The sequence below is a fragment of the Bufo gargarizans genome, chromosome 1, assembly GCF_014858855.1.
Source record: "Bufo gargarizans isolate SCDJY-AF-19 chromosome 1, ASM1485885v1, whole genome shotgun sequence".
NCBI lineage: Eukaryota > Metazoa > Chordata > Amphibia > Anura > Bufonidae > Bufo > Bufo gargarizans.
The window spans coordinates 498680881-498698160 of record NC_058080.1 but is presented as its reverse complement, the minus strand read 5'-3'; the positions used below and the strand labels follow the sequence as shown (position 1 = coordinate 498698160).

General features: G+C 42.5%; 1 protein-coding gene across 3 annotated transcripts in view; it reads left to right on the top strand.

The window, feature by feature from the left end:
* LOC122923899 (alpha-1B-glycoprotein-like) overlaps window positions 1-17280 on the top strand; it is a 143526-nt gene that overhangs the window by 110550 nt on the left and 15696 nt on the right. The window contains exons 4-9 of one of the 3 annotated variants that reach the window (XM_044274768.1): window positions 5536-5808; window positions 9171-9455; window positions 10943-11221; window positions 12394-12456; window positions 13220-13489; window positions 16347-16631. In XM_044274768.1, the coding sequence (XP_044130703.1) occupies window positions 5536-5808; window positions 9171-9455; window positions 10943-11221; window positions 12394-12456; window positions 13220-13489; window positions 16347-16631 (1455 nt within the window). Of the gene's footprint in view, window positions 1-5535; window positions 5809-9170; window positions 9456-10942; window positions 11222-12393; window positions 12457-13216; window positions 13490-16346; window positions 16632-17280 lie in introns of all 3 variants that reach the window. The other 2 variants (XM_044274760.1, XM_044274774.1) reach the window with 2 other exon arrangements.

Below are 17280 nucleotides of genomic sequence, written 5' to 3'. Positions count from 1 at the left end.
GGAGGTGTATCGTCTTTGTCCTCTGTATCCCCCCAGCCATGCACCAGTAATGGCCATGAGCTGGTCTGGGTGCCACCCTGCTGTGAACATGGTTCCTCCTCCTCCATCTCCTCCTCCTTATTCTCCACCTCTTCATCCTCCAGAACTGTGCCCTGGTGGGACAATTGTGTACCTGGAGTTTGCGGGTGCAGGAACTCACCCTCGGAGCCACTTGTGAATGGCTGGTCGGAAACCCTACAAAATGATCCCTCTTCCTCCTCCTGTGCCACATCCTCTTCCATCAACGCCAGCAGCGTTTTTTCAAAGAGGCATAGAAGTGGGATAGTTACGCTGAGAACAGCGTTATCGGCACTGGCCATGTTGGTGGAATGCTCGAAACAGCGCAACAAGGAACAAAGGTCTCGCATGGAGGCCCATTTATTGGTGGTGAAGTGATGCTGTTCCGCAGAGTGACTCACCCGTGCGTGCTGCAGCTGAAACTCCACTATCGCCTGCTGCTGCTCACACAGTCTGGCCAGCATGTGCAAGGTGGAGTTCCACCTTGTGGGCACGTCACATATGAGGCGGTGAGCGGAAAGGCCGAAGTTAGGCTGCAGCGCTGACAGGCGAGCAGCAGCAGGGTGAGAACGCCGAAAACGTGCACAGACGGCCTGCACTTTATGCAGCAGCTCTGACTTATCGGGGTAATTTTTAAGGAATCTCTGCACCACCAAATTCAGGATACATGCCCCAGGCAAGGGATGTGCGTCAAACCAGCTAGTCCCAGAGCTGCTACGAGATTTCGCCCATTATCGCACACCACCAGGCCGGGCTTGAGGCTCCCTGGCACCAACCACTCATCGGTCTGTTGTTCAAGGCCTTTCCACAGCTCCTGCGCGGTGTGGGGTTTGTCCCCCAAACAGATACGTTTTAAAACAGCAAAGAATTAAAGTGTGTGTATCACGGCTCACCCGTATCTCTATTGTGGTAAAGGTGCTCTATTTTTCGGATGATTCACCTGTTCATCCTATATATCAAATATGTATTCCAATTCTAAATAAAAGCAGGCACTCACCATATGGTATATTTAGGATTGGTATCTTTACTTAACATAATGGTCTAAAACTGTACATAAAATTATACATAAAACGTTTTAAAACTGCCTGCTACTATCGTTTACTCCTGGCTGTGCTGAAGTTGGTGGTGAAGGTGTTACTCTGACCAGATAAGGAGGCGGTAGAGGATGAGAAAGAGGAGTAGGAGGAGGAAGCAACAGGAGACAAAGAGAAGCGCCCTGCAATCCTCGGTGGTGGAAGGAAATGCGCCAAACTGCTATCCGCCTCAGGCCCAGCCGCCACTGCATTTACCCAGTGTGCTGTTATGGAGCTATAACGTTCCTGACCGTACTTACTGGTCCACGTATCCATAGTGAGGTGCACCTTGCCACAGATGGCGTTGCGCAGTGCACACCAGATTTTTTTTCCCCTACTTGGTTGTGCAGGGAAGGGATGGCTCACCTGGAAAAGTAGTGGCGGCTGGGCACGACGTACTGTGGGACAGCCACCGCCATAAGGCCTTTAAAACTATCCGTCTCCACCAGACAGAGTGACAGAATTTCAAAGGCCAGTAATTTAGAAATGCTGGCATTCAGGGCTAGGGATCGCGGGTGGGTAGGGGGGTACTTCCTCTTCCTCTCCAGTGTTTGGGAGATGGAGAGCTGAACGCTTCCGTGGGACATTGTGGAGATGCTTGGTGACCCAGGTGGTGGTGGTGTTGGAAGATCCTCTGTTTGCGGGGTGGCAGGTGGCACTGTCACTCCAGAGGTGGGTGAAGAGGCCGAGACTGCAGCAGAAGAGGAAGCAGGAGGAGCCAGGGACCTTTCTTGTTTTTTTAGGTGTCTACTCCACTGCATCTAGTGCTTTGCACTTAAATGCCTGGTCATGCAGGTTGTGCTCAGGTTGAGAACGTTTATGCCTCGCTTCAGGCTCTGATTGCACAGCGTACAAACCACTCGTGTCTTGTCGTCAGCACATTGTCTGAAGAACTGCCATACCAGGGAAATTCTTGGAGCTGGCTTTGGTGTGCTTGGTCCCTTGCTGTGGTGGGCAGTAGCAGGCGTACTGTCTAGATGACGGCCGCTCCGCTTTTGCACCCTGCTCCCTCTTCTGCTGTGCTGGTGGCTCTGTGCAACCACCGCCTCTTCCTCCGAACTACATAGGTCACTCGCATGACCTTGATTCCATGTGAGGTCGAGGACCTCAACGTCCTCCACATCATCTTCCACCCAGTCTTCACCCCTGCCCTCCTTGTCAGTCTGCACACTTTAGAAAGCCCCAGCAGTTGGCACCTGTGTTTCTTCATCATCCGATACGTGCTGCGATGGTCCTCCCATGTACTCATCTTGAAACATAAGTGGTTGGGCATCGGTGCACTCAATCTCTTCCACTTCTGGGGCAGGGATAGGTGGATGGCCCTGGGAAACCCTACCAACAGAGTCATCAAAAAGCAGAAGAGACTGCTGCATGACTTGGGGCTCAGACTGCTTGGCTGATTTGCAAGGGGGTGAGGTGAAAGACTGATGGACATCGGCCGCAGGTGCCAACTCTGATCTTTCAGCAGGAGACTGGGTGGGAGTCAATGTGAAGGAACTGGAGGCACTGTCAGCAACCCAATCTACTATCACCTAGACTTGTTCAGGCCTCACCATTTGTAGAGCCGCATTAGGCCCGACCAAATACCGCTGCAGGTTCTGTCGCCTGCTCGCACCTGAGGAAGGGGTTTCACTTGTTCGTGTAGCTGGCACAGATCGAACACGTCCTCTCCTTGCAACAGGAGCGCCACCAGCAGCACCACGACCTAGGCAACGTCCCTTATTTGATGCTCTCCTCATATTTCTCAAATTTAGGATCTTGCCCTAAAGGGGTGTTTAATTAATAGCAGAATAGAACCACGGTATGTAATAGGTGTATCTCACACACCCTGATCCAGACTAGGCAGCAATTAAAGATTTGTGCCCAAAATGGGTGTTTAATAACTGAATAGAATTACAGTATGTAAAGGCTGTATCTCACACGCCCTCATGCAGACTAGGCCGCAATTAAAGATTTGTGCCCAAAATGGCTGTATTTCAAATAACTGAATATAACCACAGTATATAAAGGGTGTATCTCACACACCCTGATCCAGACTATGCCGCAATTAAAGATTTATGCCAAAAATGGCTGTATTTCAAATAACTGAATAGAACCACAGTATGTAAAGGCTGTATCTCACAATGACATATGCAGCAAAGGCTGCAAAATAAACTTTTTTGCCCAAAACCGGTGTTTGTTTAATAACTAAATATTACAGCAGTATATAACCCTTGAATTTCACACGTGCGGATGCTGCAAGGCCAGAAAAATTGTGCATTTTGCCCAAAAAAGGGTGTTTTATTGATAGAAGAATATAACCACAATATATAAAGGGTGTATCTCACACACCCTGATCCACACTAGGCCGCAATTAAAGATTTGTGCCCAAAATGGCTGTATTTCAAATAACTGAATAGAACCACAGTATGTAAAGGCTGTATCTCACACGTACTGATCCAGATTAGACCGCAATTTACGTTTTTTGCCCAAAATGGGTGTTTGTTTAATAACAGAATATGACAGCAGTATATAACCCTTGAATTCCACACTGACAGATGCAGCAAGGGCAATTGGGTATTTTGGCAAAAAAGTGTGTTTTTAAAAACCCTGAAAATTATGGCTATATTTCTAGCTAAAATTGCACACTGACTAATCCAGATGTTGGATATTGCCCCCCAAAAATGTGTTTTTTTACTAACTGAATATTGAAAGCTGTATATAACCCTTGAATTCACACGTGCTGATGCTGCAAAATAGTGTATTTTGCCAAAAAAGTGTTGTATATTGCCAAAAAAGTGTTTTTTTTTTGTAACAGAATATGAAAGCTGTATATATTAAACTTGAATTTCACACGTGCAGATCTGTAAAATAGTGGATTTTGCCAAAAAAGAGCGTTTTTAAAAACACAGAAAATTATGGCTGTATTTCTAGCTTAAATTGCACACTGACTAATCCAGATGTTGGATATTGCCAACTGAGTTTGCATAAAATGGCCGCCGCCCACCTAACTTACCAACGGATAAAAGTTATTTTTTTCTGTCACTGGGCTCAAGGCTGCACTGCAACCACACAACTAAATCTATGTAGATCACTGAGTTAGATTCCAGTTCTGATCACAGATCAGTGAGTATTTTTTTTTTTTAACCCCAGATTAACCCTCCGAGCACCTGAATGTGAGTCTCAGATGCAACTTTCAGAGTTGAACATGGCATCTGAGGGGTTAAATGGCAGGGGCGGCAAAATCACCGTTCTCTGTCATTGAGCCCGCTCCATACAATGAAAAGCAATTTGTGACAAGGTAATTCATAATTAATAGAATTTTTGGACAAAGTTCTGTGAAGCTGGCGAATCGAATTTTTGAAAACTTCGCTAATCTCTATTTGTCAATTCCAAGGCTAGACAACCCCTTTAAGGCCTCTTTTACACGGGCGTCATGTTATTTGCCCAGATAAGATGCGGGTGCGTTGCGGGAAAATGCAAAACATTGTAAAAAATAAATAAAAAATCGGCATGTTTGATACCCAAACCCAAACTTCTTCACAGAAGTTCGGGTTTGGGTTAGTTGTTCTGTAGATTGTATTCTTTTCCCTTATAACATGGGTATAAGGGAAAATAATAGCATTCTTAATACAGAATGCATGTACTATGCATTCTGTATTAAGAATGCTATTATTTTCCCTTATTGTACTAATAGGGCTGGAGGGGTTAAAAATAAAAAATTAAACTCACCTTAATCCACTTGATCGCGCAGCCCGGCTTCTCTTCTGTCTTCTTTCTTCAGGACCTGGGTAAAGGACCTGTGGTGACGTCACTGTGCTCATCACATGGTCCATCACATGATCTTTTACCATGGTGATGGATCATGTGACGGACCATGTGATGAGCGCAGTAATGTCATCACAGGTCCTTTACCCAGGTCCTGAAGAAAGAAGACAGAAGAGAAGCCGGGCTGAGCGATCAAGTGGATTAAGGTGAGTTAAATAATTATTATTTTTTTTTAACCCCCCCAGCCCTATTGTACTATGCATTCTGTATTAAGAATGCTATTATTTTTCCCTTATAACCATGTTATAAGGGAAAATAATAATGATCGGGTCTCCATCCCGATCATCTCCTAGCAACCGTGTGTGAAAATCGCGCCGCTTGCGGATGCTTGCGATTTTCACACAGTCCCATTCACTTCAATGGGGCCTGTGAAAAACGCACAAAATAGAGCTTGCTGCTATTTTCACGCAGCGCACAAGTGATGCGTGAAAATCACTGCACATGTGGACAGCCCCATAGAAATGAATGGGTCCGGATTCAGTGTGGGTGCAATGCGTTCACCTCACACATTGCACCCGCGCGGAAAACTCGCCCCTGTGAAAGGGGCCTAAGTGATATGGATCCAATTACAAAATAATAACTTACTGTTCATTTTCAGAAGCACTTAAACCAACTCTACGCTTGGAACCAGAGCAGACGGTGTACATTGTAGGAGAATCTTTATCACTGAGATGTGTTGTCAACAGTCCAACAAGTATCTCTGGGTACAGCTTCTTCAAAGATGCAGCATTGATAGTCAAAAATGCTGTCTCAAATCGACTGACCATACGATCTCTGTCTACAACGGATGCTGGAAATTATATCTGCACCTACTATCAAGAAAGTACAGGCACACAACAAGAAAGCAACCACATAGACCTTAAAGTGTTTGGTGAGTGACTCGCTCCCATGTATTTTTCCCCCCTTGAAACCATCTTGGTCTATTGCTGTACAGTATTTGTCTTGCACTATATGTATCAAAATATGTACAGTACAGTATAAACATATATACACACACATATAGGCATGAGAAAAGCAAAGTCCACCCTCTTTGCTTTGCTTTTATGTTACAACCTCGGATAAACACACAACACGTTCCATCGTTTCATTATTTACTCATCAAAAAAGAAGTCAACGTGGAAAAGCCAAATGTGAAAAACTAGGTTATACTCCATAAATTAATAGCTTGCAGTAATAAGTTGAAGTAATCATTTTGCGTGTGACTTTATGAGCCTCTCGCATCGTTCTGGAGGTATTTTGGCCCACTCTTCTTTACAACATTGCATCAGGTCATTGAGGTTTGTGGACATTTATGCACAGCTCTCTTAGGCCTCTTTCACACGGGCGTGAGTTTTTTTGCCCGGATAAGAGCCGGGTGCGTTGCGGGAAAATGCGCGATTTTTTCTGCGCAAGTGCAAAACATTGTCATGCGTTGCACTCGCGTGAGAAAAATCGCGCATGTTTGGTACCCAAACCCGAACTTCTTCATAGAAGTTCGGGCTTGGGATTGATATTCTGAAGATTGTATTATTTTCCCTTATAACATGGTTATAAGGGAAAATAATAGCATTCTGAATACAGAATGCATAGTAAACCAGCGCTAGAGGGGTTAAAAAAATAAAAATAAATTTAACTCACCTTAGTCCACTTGCTCGCGAAGCCGGCATCTCCTTGTGTCTCCGCTGCTGATGAACAGGACCTGGGGTGAGCTACTCCATTAAATAGAGCTTAAGGACCTTCGATGACGTCACTCCGGTCATCACATGATCTTTTACCATGGTGAATCACCATGGTAAAAGATCATGTGACGTACCATGTGATGACCGGAGTGACGTCATCGAAGGTCCTTAACCTGTATTTAATGGAGCAGCTCATCCCAGGTCCTGTTCATCAGCAGCGGAGACACAAGGAGATGCCGGCTTCGCGAGCAAGTGGACTAAGGTGAGTTAAATTATTTTTAATTTTTTTAACCCCTCTAGCGCTGGTTTACTATGCATTCTGTATTCAGAATGCTATTATTTTCCCTTATAACCATGTTATAAGGGAAAATAATAATGATCGGGTCTCCATCCCGATGGTCTCCTAGCAACCATGCGTGCAAATCGCACGGCATCCGTACTTGCTTGCGGATGCCATCCGATTTTCACACACCCCATTCACTTCTATGGGGCCTGCGTCACGTCAAAATCGGAAAATATAGCAGTGTTTCCCAACCAGTGTGCCTCCAGGTGTTGCAAAACTACAACTCCCAGCATGCCTGCACAGCCAAAGGCTGTCCGGGCATGCTGGGAGTTGTAGTTTTGCAACAGCTGGAGGCACGCTGGTTGGGAAACACTGATATAGAGCATGCTGCGATTTCAACTGAACGCACAAGTGATGCGTTAAAAACATCGCTCATGTGCACAGCCCCATAGAAATGAATGGGTCAGGATTTAGTGCGGGTGCCATACGTTCGCCGCACGGATCGCACCCGCACGGAAAACTCGCCCGTGTGAAAGGGGCCTTAAAGCAGCTCTGTCACCAGGATCAACCCTATTAAACCTGACATACTGCCTGGCAGGGCTCATCATGCTGATTAAAACAACACCTTTCTTTTGTCTGTATGCGAAACGACTGCAGAGTTTTTATATGCAAATGAGAAGTTTTCTGAATTTTCACGTCACTGTACACAAAGTTATAGGGGTATTCCAGTTATTTCAAGTCATCTTCTGTTCTGCTGCTCGGACCCCCAACAGATCATGAGAAGAGGGGCCCTGTACCCTGCAGAGATTCCTGAAATGAACGGAGCAGCAGGTTGTCCATGCAGATAGGGGATAATTTTAAATAAACAGAATACCCCTTTAATAGAACAAATGACTAATTGCGACAACATAATTTATAGTAATAAATCATCATAGTATTGAACAGAAAATTGTTCCAACAGACACATGGCCAAATCCAAACATCTCACATGTCTATTACAAGATGGGTATATTTACATACAAAGGTCTATCAGAGATCTTAAATGTTCCCTCTGTTGCGTCTCTTGCCAGTAGTGTTGTGGAGGTGTAAAGGTAATTGTCCTTACCGATAACTGGCTTTCTTCTCAATCTCCCTCACAAAAGTGACAACTCTTGCCCCTTTCACTAATACACTTCATTTATGGTTATATTTACTATACCCAATGCTTATCAGATTCTCTCTGATCTGGTGAATTGGGGCTCCTTAAAATGTCCAGGTCTTCCTGGTCCACCCATAAAAAGACATAGACTTCAGGAATGTTTTGAAGTTTTTTACATATATATATTGTGTTGTTGGTTTCATTTATGGTATTCGTTTTTCAGGATATAAATACAGATGGGCTATCCTGAGGATAAATGACTATATCTGATTGGTGGGGGTCCAACTCTCAGAATGCCCACCATTCAGCTATCAGCTGTTGGAAGTGGTCATATCACTTGAGCGAGCTATGCAGCCCATTTCTCAACCTGTGACATCATGTCCACTGGTCACATACCAAGCATGGGCACTATATAATGAATGACACTGTGCTTGGCATACCATGAAGAGGCCACAGCAATTATCTGAGTGCCATGGCCCCTTCAAACAGGTGATTGTTGGAACCCCATTCATCTGATATGAATTACTTATCCTGAGGATTAATAATGTTTGTAGACAGCACCAGCACCCAATACTTATTCCACAATGCACGTCTCACGGTGGACAGGCTCATCACCACTCAATCTGCAGAAAAAAAATATATATGTGGCCAAAATCTTCACCTTGCGTCTTTTATTTCATGCCCATCCGTACATCAAAAGGCAATGTTTCGGATTTTTACAAGCCTTTCTCAAGCCATTTCTTTTGATGTAATAATGGGTATGGAATAAAAGAGGCGAAGATGCTGGCTACATACTCTTTTTTTTTTATCCTGAGGATTAGTCATCAATATTTAAGTTTTGGAAACCAATTGAAATTCTACCACTACATTGAGACTTATGTTGGGTTTCATACTGGCATGTAAGACCTGTGATTTACACACATAGGCCTCTACATAACTTTGGCTTTTCCTCCAGCAGGTGGTGCTTAAATGCACACCAGCTCCCTTGCTAGCGTAGATTTAAGCCATTTTCTATGCCAAAAACTGGTATGAAAAAGGAAGAGTGAGACAGACCTGTCAAAAGAGAAGTGAGCGGGAAAAAGTGGCGTATATCAGTTAATAAATGAGCTCCTGTGTTTGCATTAACCAGTTCTCTGATGTGAATCTTTTTACAGAAAGCCCACCTGCTCCAATATTGACGGTTGAACCCAAGAGGAATGTCTTTCTTGTAAATCAATCAGTGGTAATACGCTGTAACCTACCAAGAGGACAAAGTGCCACAGAAGTCTACTTGTATCAAGATGAGAGAATACTCTATGAGGCAGATAATTTTGGAGTTTTATCTCTTGTAAATACTGAAAGGAGACACACTGGAAAGTATACCTGTGACTATAAGACTGTTATATCAGGACGTACACTGACATCTCATGTCAGCAACCAAGAGACTTTGGTAGTGATAGGTACTGTCAATATGTTAAAACAATTTCAGAGCAATTCCACAAAATTGTCATTTTGCAGCATACTACATATTAATACATCTAGACAGAGTAGAAGAAGAATGGATTTCTTCACAGTTGCCCATTCCAGGATGACACAGTAATGGAGGGGAAATAGTCATGTTCAATGAACGAAACGTTGCTCTAACTGGAGCACAAAGTGTAATGACAAACATTGGTGCTTAGCTTGGTTTTTACAGTCTCAATTGGGCACACGACCAAGTACTACCACACATCCTGGTGGTTACAATATCTAATGGGCTTACAGCTTGGTGGTTATCACCTTATTGGGTATATAGCTACAGTCTCTGTTGAGCTCAAGCAGCATCTCACAGTATTTAGCAAACTGGTTCAGGATTAAGGTACTGGAAATGGTCCTCAACCACACACAGGTTTCTCAGAGTCATTGTCCTTTCAGTGACGAACGATGGCAGGGCCAAACTCTTCTCCACAGTCTTCTTCCAGATCTCAACTGCAACATCAGTCCTATGCACAACTGTCATTCCTCTAACAAGCTCTCTGTGCTCTCTCAATATAAACATTTTTAGCAGGAGATTGTTGGGAAGGAAGCATTCCTTCCCGGAAATCACTTGTTTCTTAGTAAAGAAGACCACTGTATTTGCATGCATCAAGCTCTTCCACCGTATGGGGGAGAGGGATCACTAATGTCATCACTAATGTCATCACTCATCCCCATTAATGACAATGTAATAACAGATGTTCTATTCAGACACTAGTATAGCTCCAAAGTGTAGATAAGCCACATTTGTCTGGTACTTTCATTGTTCCCCCCTATCACATTTGGAAAACTTATGTCTGTTTTTAACGGGAATCTGTTTTGCCCTCAAGCTGCACAAAAACATCAGTTTAATGCACTCAAGTGATGGAGTGACATATATTCTTCTACTTGGGCAGGGTAGATTCACACATTTGTTTTGATGCAGGTCATATTAGGCCAAAATGACAGTGACAAAGATTTGTAATGCACTTTTCTCAAAGGGATTTAAAACGCAGGTATAGTTATGTAGCTGGGGTGACTCCCTGGGAAGTCAGTGACTGCCCTATAAGCGTTCAACCCCAACACACACTAGGGTCAACTTCAGAGGAAGCAAATTTGGTCAACTTGAATATTTTTGGAAACCAGAGGAAACCCACACAATCACAGGGAGAACATACAAACTTCATGCAGATGTTGTCCCTGGTCAGATTCAAACCCAGTACCCCAGCATTGCAAGAATATATAGGAGAATAAAAAATTATATTATATAATTATATATTTCCTTCCTTTTGTGTCCACTTCTAGCTTTCACAAAAGTCATCCTCTCATAATTTTGCATCCACTATTTTTATTTTTTGGGTGCAATGCCACATTAGATCGTGTTGAGTGACATTTGTCACCTTGGAACCCAAACCTCATTCCACATATCATACAATATTTTTGCATTTTTCAGATCTGCCTCCAACTCCAATTTTACGGTATGCGAACAACCAGAAACAGACTAGACAAGTAGAGATTGTGTGTGAGATACCAAATCCTCCCTTCTCCTCCCTAATCCATGGATATCGTTTGTATCGAAATGGAGGGGAAATTTTAAGCAATAAAGCTAATCAGTTTGTCATCAATTACAATCTGGAATTCGATGGATGCTACTTCTGCCGAAGCTTTGTGAATGTTTTAGGGGAGGAGATCCTATCACCTAAGAGTGCTGAGGTCTTCTTGTCATTAGAAGGTGAGATACATTTGTTACCAGACTACAAAAGTATTTATGTAATAAAGTTTTATATGTACAGTATATATATCTAGCAAAGAAGAGAACGATGAACCCAGCTTCAAAAAATACTAAAACAGTCTTTATTGTTCCATATGTACAATAAAGGCAGTTTTTGTATTTTCAGAAGCTGTAAATTCTCTTCTGTGCGGGATTTTTTGCCGTGTTCCTGGCATTTCCTGTGCTTCTGTTATCCTGCAGGTGAGCTCAGCTACTTCCTATATTTATAATTGCATAATATATATATATATATATATATACCTGTACATATATATATATATATATTATACTGTATACATCTTTCATGAAATCTTTAATCTATTTACAGTAGCTTTATAAAGACCACTACACAGGAATCAAGTTTCCCTCAGAGCATGTAGACCAAATCCAGACCATCATAAAATAGTGTATATGATGTTGGTGTGAAGCAAGCCCCTGAGGAGCCGTGAAGAGGATAGAAGTGGTAGTGGTCCTGATGAGATGTTGTGTCACAGTGTACTCCCCCAGGCCACCATTCCCTGGGGTTCGATGCAGTGAAAAGGTGGAGTGAGGAATCAGGTAGACATAGGGGAACATTAAGCATCTTTCTTTACTGAGTGCAAAGGATAACTTTTGGTACATCCAGCAATAGTAGATATGAGGAGGTATGGTCGCTAGTGAGGTGAATTTCACTCAAAAGTGAGCTAACTGACAAAGTCCCTCTCCTGATTCCCCTTCACTACTGCTATAGATTGACACCTGTGGCTGTAGGTGTCCACTATTTAATGCAGGCTTTCAGGTTTGCCTGAATTGGGTTATGGTGATGGGTGTGTTAACTCATTTTCCCCTCACCTTGCAGCAGTGGTAGCTGGTCAATCTGCTGTCTAGAATGTCACTGCTTGATGGTTTACTGCAGTCTTTGGACCTTTACTTTCCTCATAGACAAGTTGATTTCAGAAGCAGGAGCTGATGGACGTTCCGTTCCCCCTGTCTCCTCACTAGACTAGCTCTCTCCTCCTGACCAGCCCACTTCTATAAAGAGGGGGGGGGGGGGGGTAATGGAGTAGTTACCATCATTTCCTACTTGGCTCAACCCTTTAAACAGGAAATTATTATTATAATAATTATTATCTTTTCTTTCTTGTAATATTTAGGAAGTAACACAAGAAGCTGCCAGAATCCAAATTCAAAAAGTAACTATAGCCACTCAAGACAAGGTAAAAAAATAAAAATAGGATCTCTAAGATCATTATCATCAATTTGCCATACATAAAAAGCTGTGTGGAGGGCCCAGCCTGACATTCTGCATCGGGGCCCATGAGCAGTGTCGGATTGGGGTGCCTAGGACCCACTAGTAAAATAAATTTTGGGTACCAGTATAAAGCTACATGCAAATAATAACCACCCATACAGTGGCAGCAGAAGCAAGACACTACAATATGATTATGGGGGCCCATGCTGTTACTTACAGAGAGCAGGTCCCTGGGAAAAGAGGACATGGCTAGCCTTACTCTATATCTAAAAGTCATCTCAAACACCCAATGTGTCTATAATAATAAACTGGGTGCTTTGTTAAATAATGTGTCCAGGTTTTCATATCAACATAGGCTGGTTGAAATGCTCTATGCTGCCTATCTATATCTAGTGCTCTCAGTCTACTGTGCCATGTGCCACTTGTAAAAGGGGACTAGGGGCCCACCGAGAGATTCACCTGTTGCCCTGTGGGCCAGTCTGAGCCATTAGTTGTGCCATGTATCCAGCCCTGGATCCGTCAACCTCTTAGTTACTCCCCTGTTCCCCTGAGGTACTCCCCTGTCCCCCTAGGTCTTAGTACTGATCTACCATTCAAGCCGCTGTGACTCCTGAGGCCTAGGATTGTTTTTTTTTATGTTTAGAGGCTGTCGGCTCAAAGGGCAGACAACCTCCTTAAGTGATATGGGTCCAGTTACAAGATAATAACGTATTGTTCATTTTAAGAAGCAGATATACCTACTCTACGATTGGAACCGGAGGAGGCAGTGTACATTGTAGGAGAGTCTTTATCACTGAGATGTGTTGCTGGCATGCCAACAAGTATCTCTAGGTACAGCTTCTTCAAAGATGCAGCAGTGATAGCCAACAATTCTACCTCAAATCGACTGATCATACCATCTCTGTCTACAACGGATGCTGGAAATTATTTCTGCACCTACTATCAAGAAACTGCAGGCGCACAACAAAAAAGTAACTCCATAGACCTTAAAGTGTTTGGTGAGTGACTCGCTCCCATGTTTTTTTCTTCCCTTAAAACCATCTTGGTCTATTGCTGTACAGTATTTGTCTTGCACTATATGTATCAAAATATATACAGTACAGTATAAACATATATACACACACACATATAGTCATGAGAAAAGTAAAGTCCACCCTCTTTGCTTTTATGTTACAACCTCAGATCAACAACACACAACACGTTCCATCGTTTCATTATTTACTCATCAAAAATTACCGGCATTTTAAACGCTGGTGTTAACAAAGCCCCATAGCTGGCGGAGGATCCATTGGAGTTATAAAGAGGCGCTGGCCTCTCCATAACTTCGGCACATCCAGCACCAGTTCTAAATGTAAGACAGCTTCTTAGCTGTCTTACATTTGGACCTTTTTCTACGCTTAAAACAGGTGTAGAAAGTGGTGAATGAGACGGGCCTACCATATACACATACATACATATAAACATTCACATATACATGTACAGTCATGATAAAAATCAGTGTATAATAGAAAACATCTGATCTTTAGAAGGTCTTAAAATTAGATAATTACAACCTCAGATGAACAACACACAACTGATTCAAAGTTTTTTTTTATTATTTATTGTTCAACAAAAATAAAGTCAAAGTGGAAAAGCCATGTGTGACATACTAAGTACACCTCATGAATCAACAGCTTGTAAAAGTACTTTTGGCTGCAATAATTTGAAGTAATCATGCAACACGCGACAGGAGGAGGATGGGAGTGGCAGTGGCGACAAGAGTGGTAATAGTCCTGATGCTCACTGTGTTGATGTCCCTTTCCCTCAATCCCAGGGATGTTACAGTGAAGAGGGCGTGCAGTGTTGAGCGAATCGAAGCATCCAAAGTGGAATTCGATTCACCACAAACGTGAATTTCCTTGTGCTTCATGGTAAAAAATTTTTTTTCCTAAAATGGTAGCTAGAGTTGTGTTAGAAAGAATGGAAAAAAAAAAATACTCATCTCATCCACTGCAGCCCACTCCCTCTCCTCACTGCCTCTGCACGAGGTGAGTGTTTTTTTTTGGTTTTTTTAACTCAAAAGGCCATATTGTACTAGTGTATTATTGTTTTTAACGATCGTTTGACGGGTGCACATCTGTCTAAGCGGCTGCTAAAAACTATCCCATTGATTGATAGGCTGAATAGGGTTTTAACATAGCAATTCATAACAAATTAATTTCTTGTCAAACTTCTGCAAAACTGCCAAATCGAATTTTTCAAAACTTCGCTCATCTCTAGACAGGAGACCACATGAGGATTAGAAGTGAGCAAGGTTAGCATTAGGGTTAGCACAATCTTGAACGGTTACAATTTTTTGCTGATGCTGAATTAATATGTAAACTCCATGAGTTCTCCGTAGAGATGCACTTTCAAATAAACTGTTCTAGACTTCGCAAATCAGCTGAGGAGTGTGTCACAAGTCCAAAAATTCACCTGTGCTTCCATCAGCGGTACAGACTCTTCCTCAAGCAGCAGGAATACAAACAAGCCCCGGAAACCTTTATAATATACATGATCAAGTGCTGCAATCTTGCCCTCTCTTGCCCTGGGTCCCATAGCAGTCGCATGGTCTACCACTATGGTACTTATGCCCCTGCTTTCCAATATACCTAGCCAAGTGCTATGAAGTCTATAGCCTTGTCCATTAACTTCATGAATTCCCATGCACACCCGCTTGTTATAGCTACGTAACCTTCATAGGGATTCTGGTTGGCCATCATTCTCTGGGATGCCTCTTGGCCATCTTCCTGAATCCCCATACGCTGACTGTGGCTTCTACAGGACTGCATAAGCTGGGAGCCAGGGTTTCTAACTATCTTGAAATTGGGCAGTCCATAAAAATCCTGTGTCCATGAAAATAATAGTTGTGTTCTTAATTTTCTGAGGCTGGTGGTACTTGACTACATTATTTTGGTAGTAATTATCAGCTTACAGTAAATGCTGGTAATGGTTTGTATTGGTATATCAAGCTATAGACATGTATTACTTCTAATCTTTATAAGCTGAAGTTAATTCATTATAGTTTTCCAACTTGTCCATATCAAATGTTGGCTGTTAGTGATTTTGGAATAAGTTTTCTAGAAAAAAAGAAAAATTCTGGTTGGCAACCCTGCTGGGAGCTACTTATACTTTAACTAGCTGATTCAGACTAACAACACACAGGAAAGAGCCAAGCCGAGGAATGAGGGGTCCCCTCTTCCTGGAAAATACATCAAATTGAAGGCAATTAACCCTATAATTCAGCCTTACAGTGCATACAAACAGCAGAAATAAATTTGAAATTAAATAAAACCACAAAAAAAGCAGGAACCTATCATATTAAATATCTGACCTTGTCTTTGATAACTTATTGGTTGCCCACTTGTCACTGCAATCATTTTTTGTAGGACTTTATCAGTTTCTTACATCATTCTGGGGGAATTTCGTCCCACTTTTCTTTACAACATTGCTCCAGTTCATTGAGATTTGTGGGCATTTATGCACAGCTCTCTTAAAATCCCGCCAAATCATTTCAATTGGGTTGAGGTCTGGACTTTGACTGGGCCATTGCAGCACTTCTTTTTTTTTTCAGCCATTCTGTTGTAGATTTGTTGGTATGCTTGGGATTCAGCTACAATACCAAACATGACCACGATACCACAGGTGATTGTTGCAACCCCATCCATCTGATATTAATGACTTATCCTGAGGATTGGTCATCAAGATTTAAGTTTTGAAAAACCCTTGGAAATTCTACTCCTACATTGAGACTTTTGTTGGTTTTCATACTGGCACATAACCCATGTGAAAAATATGCTTCCATTAACCAGTTTTCTGATCTAAATCTTTTTACAGAACGCCCAGCTACTCCAATATTAGTGGTTGAACCCAAGAGGAATGTCTTTGTTGTAAATGAATCATTGGTAATACGCTGTCGCTTACCAAGAGAGCAAAGTGCCGAGGGAATCGCCCTCTACCAAGATGGGAGAACACTCTATGAGGCAGATAATTTTGGAGTTTTATCTCTTGCAAATACTGAAAGGCAACACACTGGAAATTATACTTGTGACTATAGGACTAATATATATGGACGTATAGTAAACGCTCATCTCAGCAACCAAGAGACTTTGGTAGTGATAGGTACTGTCAATATGTTAACCTTTCCGGTGCAATTCCCTAGGTCATTCTGGAACATACTACATTATAATGCATCAAAACAGAGTAGAAAAAAGATTTTTTATGTTCCCTTATTCGTGGATGGAACAGTAAAAGAGGTTGAGACAGCAATGTTCAGTGGAACAAAAGTTTATGAATGGGGCACAAAGCTTAATGACAAACAGTGGCACTTAGCTTGGTCATTACAGACTCAAGCGGGCACACAACATAGAGGTTACAAGTAATGGCACTTACCTTGGTAGTTTCAGTCTCTAGTGGGCATACATATAGTGTGTACTGGGTATACAGTTACAGTCTCACGGTATTTGATACACATAGGCCTATCTTGAGGTTGGCACCATTTTAGTCTCTGGTATTACTTGCCAGCAGGGGTGACACAGTTTACACCCTCCCTCAGTAACAAAATATGTTGAAGTACTCCAAAACCACTTGAAGAACACACAGTGCCCTCCTTTGTTAGGGAGCACTTACCATGGCAGACACAAAAAATAAATACACTACACTGGTTCAGTATCAAGATACTAGACATGGTCCACAACCTATGTTTCGGTGACGTCAACGTCAAAATGTAGAGCAGCAAGGAGTCAGTTCAAGTGCACTAGAGTGTAAAAGT